Below are 7,213 nucleotides of genomic sequence, written 5' to 3'. Positions count from 1 at the left end.
TGTCGTTACTTGGCTCTGTCGATTGGCTAAGAGAAATTCAGTTTTCAGGAGGCGGTTCGGCCCAGTGGCAAGGGCGCTTGCCTTGAGATCCAAGGATTCCGTGTTCAAGACACGTTCTGACCACTCGTTGAATTTGTTCTTGGAATTTCCTGGTTCAACGTCTCGGCTGCACTTATAAATATACAAAAATGTGGTTTTATCAAGGGAGTTGATAATATAAATTGGCCACCGTACAGGGGGCTAACTCTCGAAACGTTAGCTTTTAAAATCTCTGTACGGTGGCCAATTTACATTATCACCTCCATTGATAAAACCAAATCTTTGTATACTACTTCCCCACCGACGCAGCACCACAGTTTCTTTAGAAACTACCCCCTTCATGCACTTATAAATAGCTAACTGGTTTGCCTCCGGTCAGTCGGGAATTCTTAACGGTTATTGTTGAATGTTCTGTTGTATGGTGATTGTGTTTCATTGGCCCTGACAGGCCCTATGGGGAGTGGTCATTTAAGTATGTATGTAACGCGGAGCAGAAAAAAGTAACGGTAAGAACGAAGCATTTTGATTGGCCAAGTATCAAAGAAAGTCAAAGGTAGCCAATCAAATTCGATTCCAGGATGACGCAATTTTTGGCGTGGTAAGCTTGCGTTGATTCTGCTTAAGAACGATACACTATCTCGAAAATTTTTATGTATTTGGAGCAATTGCAGAGTACCCCGCAACATCTCACCCACTGTTGTTTCCCCAAGCGGCATTCTTTGAAGAACGAGTCGGAATACAATAGAGCTTATTCTTATTCAGTGAAATGCAAATAAGTCGCGGGGTATTCTGCAATTTAGCCACAGACGTCTTCATGTGCTCAAACTTATCCAGTTCGTCGGTCCATTGTCCTTCTTTTATGAATTAACGTCGGATAACGAGCGGAATTGGTCGTCGACCAAACCATGGACCACTTTCATAAATGGTGACCACATTTACATTCTTTTGTACTTATGTTAATTAGACCTACTGCCCTCATTTTGAAACAAAAATTCTTTTGAAATTTGCTTGTCGTAGCGAAGCTAGAAAGGCTTATTAGCGTTAAAACAGAAAAATGTTTTATTTGGCGCCATTTTGAAAGAGGTCTATAGGACGATTTGTTCGTCTTGTAGTGTGAAAACGGCTAATACTCCTTGAAGCATAATACTTTTTAAAACAAAAATTTGGATCGCGCACACGACGCCGCTAAACAGGGGCGAAGATGGCCATTTATCTCTCAATAAAGTAATGACTACTAAAGTTACCTGAAATAGTCTCTCAAACATCTCATTTGAAGGGTATTTTTCAATGCCTATAAGGTCTGCAGCAAAAGGCAGAGCGACCGAATAAGGTCCAGCAAACATCGAAGGAGGGTTAAAATCCTCTAGAACAAAGTGATTTTCAAAGCTTCCTTTTACGACTTTGCTGAAGTCTGCAACAGCAGTGATAGTCGGGCCTGGTGGATGCTTGGTATGTGGCAAGTCTTTAGTTTCAACCCCAACCGTGTTCGCGAAATTGTCGCCATTGAAGCTGGTCGCCAACACGTCTCCATTTGTTGAAAATCTTTTGCCAAGCTCATCTGATACAGGGAGTCCTCTTTCTTTAGAACGCAAAAGTATTTTCGTCGAACCCAAAGAACCGGCACCCAGAATGACACGAGTTGCTTGCACATAGTGCTCGAACTCGTCAGAATTATCATCGTCCACTCGTTGAAAGCCGACGATCCAACCTGTTGAGTTCTGAGCCTTCAACACTGCTGTCACCTCAACCTTTAAAAAAGGGGTAACGAAGAACAATGTCAAATTACAATAGGACGTTTTCAACCAACCCCTAGAGACACCAATAACAATAGAGAAATGTACGACTTCTGGTGGACGAGTAAAGAAGCTAATTAGCGATCTTTTGTTTTCGCTTACCAACGTGGCGACGATGACGTCACGTGAAAACCTGCCATTAGCATGTGAACCCATTTAATGGCTTAGCTCCGAACAGGCCTTCGGTAGCACAGTGATAGAGCATCCGAACCAGTAATCGGAAAGTCAGTCGTATGTTCGACTCCTTTAAAGGAATACTCGATATTTTCCGAGTATCACCGACTCAACATCGAAAAACGAATCTCTTCGTTTTTTTTTCACCGGGGTTAAGATGTAATATCTCTTTCATTAAAAAAAACCACATTGGTGTCTTTAGTTTCAGCATTTTTCTTCAAAACTGCCCCGAAGTTGGTCTCTAAACGCCGTTTACCAATCTAACTCGAACATTCCAAAGAGACTGAATTAAAACCTGTCTCAATGTGATTGATAGCACATTTCGTCGTTCTTCCCTTTTGTTTTTCATATGTACGGAAATAAACTACGATTTTTATCAATTCACAGGGACCAATTTTGCATCTAACATGAATTGATATGCGATTTTTCCTCGTTAATCCTGTCCTATGTACGTAACGAGACAATAGCCACAAAACGTAATAATTGTGCTGCACGAGCGACACGCTTCATTCTGTTGCCGTATTCTACCAGACGAAACGTAACATTGACAAATTTAAGGTTTCACAACGTGAGCATACACGTCAGAGTTTTCATTCTATATTTTTCTTTAAAACCTCTCGTTCCGATTCCGTAATAGAATAATTCACCCATATATACTGTGTAATGTCGACGAGGGGGAATAAGCGTAAATTACGCCCATAATATTTCAGGTTGTTTAGCACTTAGGCTCAAATGAGAGCCAAGAACAACTCTGCTCTATCAAATATAAGCAGATCAAACCATACCTCTGTGAATATCTCAGCTCCATGCGCTTTTGCATCTGGCAAAAAGTTCGTATTTAACGTGTTCTTAGCCCCAACGTTACAACCTGCGACACAATTTCCACAAGCAGTGCATCTGGGCTGAGGCACTCCCACGTGATTTGGGCGCTTGTCTTCAAATGTCACGAATAAGGGTGTCTTGTACAGTATCTTATCCAGGTCTTCGATATCAAACCCACCAAGAGCTTCCTTCATTCTGTCGATCTTGTGTAGTTGTGGGTAGTTATCAGGGTATGGCCTTGGCTTGATCATGTGGAAAAAATGCTTTCGATCAACGTTCATCATTTGTCCGATGTCATTTTGCAGTTCCTTTGGCCAAACCGAGTCCTGAAAGACCGCGGGATCCGCATCAAGTGCTACGTTGGCGTTGATGAGAGAGGTCCCTCCCAGGCCACTCCCTTGAATCACGGTCAAATCATCGGTAAAAAAGAAATCGAATAGCTTGTTTGCCTTCCCTGTTTTAAGATAAATAGACAGCTTATTACACATAAGCATTGCAGCCACTGATTGAATTTTCCCTAGAAAATCCCTATGCAAGCGCCAAAAATATATTTAACTTATACGTAAACTTTCCGAATTAAATATACTGTAAAACTGTTTAATATCTGTACATGGTTTTCACGTTATGTCATCTCCAAATTCAGTTGGGGTCCTTGCTGCAAGATCTGGGGGAACTTCAAAGTATCCTTGGCTTGCACCTGAGATCAAGGCGGCCATGTTGTTGTACTGAACAATAGCGAAAAAGTCTTTTGGGAGTTGGGCTCTATTATTATGCAAAACGCGAGCGACATTTTGCTTTTGTTTGTACACTAACATGGTCGTCTTATCACGTGAGTGCAAGCTAAGAATGAAAATGTCATGGGATTTTGCAATTGATTTGCTGGTCGTTGTCGGCTCCCGTCTTTGTGTGCTCTCTGTCTTCAACTTAATGAGTTATATGAATTTTCCTCCATAATGCTGAAGGAATCTTCCTTTATAATCCTCTGCAATATCTACGAATAAGTCTTTTATCTTACAATGCTTAAAAACACTACAAATCTTCAGACTTTGGATGCGCTATGGAGTACGTCATCCTGCTAGCAGAGCCTTTCTTTTGCTTGCTCGATTTGTCGTTCTCGAGAAAGGCTCTGCATGAATCGAGTAAGATCTTTATTGAATATGCGCTGCATGTTGCCAGGATACAGTCTCGAATCCAAGCCTAATATGCCAGATCTCGCCGCCATCTTGGTTTTTCATGGTACAACGGGCTCAATTATAACCATCGGTTTTGTCTCTAAACGGACGCTCGCACTAGAAAAACCGGTTTGAAGAGAGAAAACAAGATTGACTAGTCCAGAAGCTCGGGCTGCGGCGGCTACAAAGAGTTGACGCGATTCGGGCAGAGCCTCCTTTTCTACTCCTCAGTAAAGAAAAAGACAAAAGGAGGCTCTGCTCGCAGGGTGGGAGTACGTATACAATCCAACTAAGGCGAAATGTATTAAACAAGAGGTTCCTCTTAATGGACCTTTTTACGTGTACGGCGGCCACTTTGATTTCTATAAAGTTGTTTCGAACGACATTATGGGATGCTCAGGGGGCAAATTGATATGTATTTGCCCCTTGGGCATCCCATAATAGCTATTTAAAACAATAGAAATCAAAATGTCTCCCGTTTGTGCAAAAAGGTTTATTTTAGCTGCAAGGCTGTCTGAGAAAATATTAAATTTGCACCTGACAATTTAAAATGTGAACCAGAACTTTCGAGGGTACTCCCTCTTCATCAGCGGTTTGAAATTCGAGAGGCGAAAATTTAAACTTTCCTTTACCATTCCCAATACTGCGCTGCACAGTTTCTTCGAATTTATCTTGAAAAGATTATACCTTTTATCAAATCATCATTTCATCAAATCATCCGAGTTAATCTTACCGGTACTTACCTTTCTTCTCCTTTTTCCCGCCAAAAGTGGTTTGAGTTTCTTTCGCCGCGTCCCTGAAAGTCTCGGGAAACTGGCCAGGATGCCACTCCTTTCCTCTTTCAAGCACGCAAACAGACTGGCCAGCTCTTGCACAGCGGCTCGCTGCAATAGAAGCGCCATAACCGGAACCAACAACGACTACGTCATATCGAGGCTTGAGAGCTTCTACTGGTGAGGCTAGCCGTGGAAACGGTGGCCATGCGTTCGGCTGAAATGTTGAAGATAACCAGTCAATTATACCTTTACTCTGCACAAGGGATGATTGTAAACTGCCGTGTGACACCCATTCAACCCCCGCCATAATGCGAGGTTGATTCCTTACTGCACAAACGTGTCCTGCATACGTCATAAGAGCTGGCGTAAGCATATTAACTTTTTGATGTAACAAAAGGGCTGGGTTTCCGTATGTTGCCCCCGTGTTCGTGCTTGCGTCGTATGTATAACCAGGCCGCAAAGCATTTTGAGTTAATTTTAAAATAAAAGTTACGATAATATGATAAAAAGATATGATTGAGTTTAAATCAAGTGAGAAAAAAGACTATCCTAAAGCAAAACTTCTATGCCGATTCGACAAAGTCCTGACCTTTCTTCAAAGCCATTAAGGGAGATTAAGGTTACGTGAACAGGATGGTCACACTTGACTTAATCCGCGTCATAGGATGTGCTTCTTTGTTTGTCTGCGTTCCGTATACATTAATTATAATATTAAAAACTCATAAAAAGTTGTCTCTTATTTGCTGCGACTGCTTCGAAATGTCTCAAAAGTTTATAGAATACTTCGCGCTCGGACCAATTGTGATCGAAAATGTCAACATTTTAATATGTCCTAAACCAAACTGCAATTGACATTCCTAAATTCTTTTAAGAGTTTTTCTTTTTAAGAAAAGATGAACTAAAATGTCTCGGATAAAATAAACTAAAAGTCAATCTTTGTTTGATTTTTCCTCGATTCTTTTAAGAATTTTCTTTAAGAATTCATCAATAACTTCGTCGTCGTCAATAAACGAGAGAAAAAATATATTTTTCTCCTGGTTATTGACGACGACGAAGGATTCCAAAATTCTGTATTTCAATTTGAAGACCAAATGAACAGGTTAAAGGTGAATAACCTTGCGCAACCTGACAACAAAGAAATGCCATGGAGACACCGAATTATGCGTTGTTGAAATCGTGACCGAACTCGGACGGCGGAAGGCGAGCCATTTGGTCATTTTTGCATATATTTTGCTAAATAAACTGATTTATTTGATTTGAACTCAACAACCCACTTCTATTTACTGCACTACGTGCCTTATGACGAGCAATGGAAATGACTTTCACCTGTGTGCGGTCCTCAATTAAAAAACTGACCATAGTTCTCCGCGCCGATTACCAGCAAGATTCTTGCGTTTACTGATAGAACCCCGTGAATTTTGTAGCACTGAGCCTGTTTTCGCATAATTTGCTATTAGGACTTTGACAGCAGCTAAATTCTTCTATTCTTATTTGCACATGAATAACGTATATTAATATATTGTTATTATGCTTTGTCCCTTTGCCACTTAAAAGGCCCTGTTAAATCCGCTCTGTTTTCCGTACTTCTAATTCTAATCAATAATCTTTTAAGTTCCAAGGTCGAAAATATGTCGATTAAAAATTTGGGTGACTAGCTGAGTCGATGTGGGAAAAATAATTCGCTGCATGTGCGGAACACATTTTAGAGCATTTTTACTGTACTTTGCAAAACAAGGGATAAGTTAATTGAATTTTAACGCTGGAGAGCGTGAGTGTACGACAGTGAAGTGTTCATTCTAATAGTTTACTTTAAGGCAATTCCAAAGCAATTTATTTTTCAGGTTACTTTGCTCAGAAAAAAGATCACGAACGAGAAGAAGAAATCGCGAAGGACTTACCAGGGTGAAATGGAATAACTGTCGTTTTCGTATGCTATTATTATCGCCGGGCCTAAACTCTCTAAAACTTGTGTTAAGATCTCAGTTATATATATATATATGCTTGCCGACTTTGTTTAATTTTTGTGTGTGTCTTCCAATCAATGTGCTTTTTTTCTAGTCACTTACCGCTCTAGTTCTCGGATTCCTTGATGGTGCACTTCCCATATCACGTCTTCACACCAGAGACTGTCAACCTTTACGGTAATTTCTCCGACTCAACAGCTCACTATATTAAGAAACAATATGAATAAAGTTGTTTAAGTCGACTCTTAAGTCAAGGCGAGCTAGCAATATGATTGGCTGTTTGGTAGAAAGCGTATTTCGCACGTGCGACTTCTAGAATGACGTGAGACCTAAAGAAGTATTGCATCATTGAGAGTGCTAGGTCTGCTTTTCAGTATGAGTAGTAGAAGAGCAATGGCAAAAAAACGCATGCAATGTCACGGTCCAGATGTTAACTTCTCCTATTGCAAAGTATCAAGTAGAAACGAAATTGG

The 7,213-nt window shown here is 40.6% G+C and overlaps 1 protein-coding gene across 1 annotated transcript in view; it reads right to left on the bottom strand.

Moving 5' to 3' along the window:
• Positions 1 to 6,942, bottom strand: part of LOC137999927 (cholesterol oxidase-like) — an 8,894-nt gene extending 1,952 nt beyond the window's left edge. Inside the window, exons 1-4 of the mRNA XM_068845922.1 lie at positions 6,843 to 6,942; positions 4,744 to 4,990; positions 2,792 to 3,282; positions 1,284 to 1,787 (exon numbers count right to left, since the gene is read on the bottom strand). Coding sequence (XP_068702023.1) covers positions 1,284 to 1,787; positions 2,792 to 3,282; positions 4,744 to 4,990; positions 6,843 to 6,881 — 1,281 coding nt within the window. The 5' untranslated portion in view covers positions 6,882 to 6,942. The remainder of the gene's footprint in view (positions 1 to 1,283; positions 1,788 to 2,791; positions 3,283 to 4,743; positions 4,991 to 6,842) is intronic.
• Between the last annotated feature and the right edge of the window lie 271 nt (positions 6,943 to 7,213).

The sequence above is a fragment of the Montipora foliosa genome, chromosome 4, assembly GCF_036669935.1.
Source record: "Montipora foliosa isolate CH-2021 chromosome 4, ASM3666993v2, whole genome shotgun sequence".
Lineage (NCBI taxonomy): Eukaryota > Metazoa > Cnidaria > Anthozoa > Scleractinia > Acroporidae > Montipora > Montipora foliosa.
The sequence above is the reverse complement of the archived record's forward strand: the minus strand, read 5'-3'. Positions and strand labels throughout refer to the sequence as shown.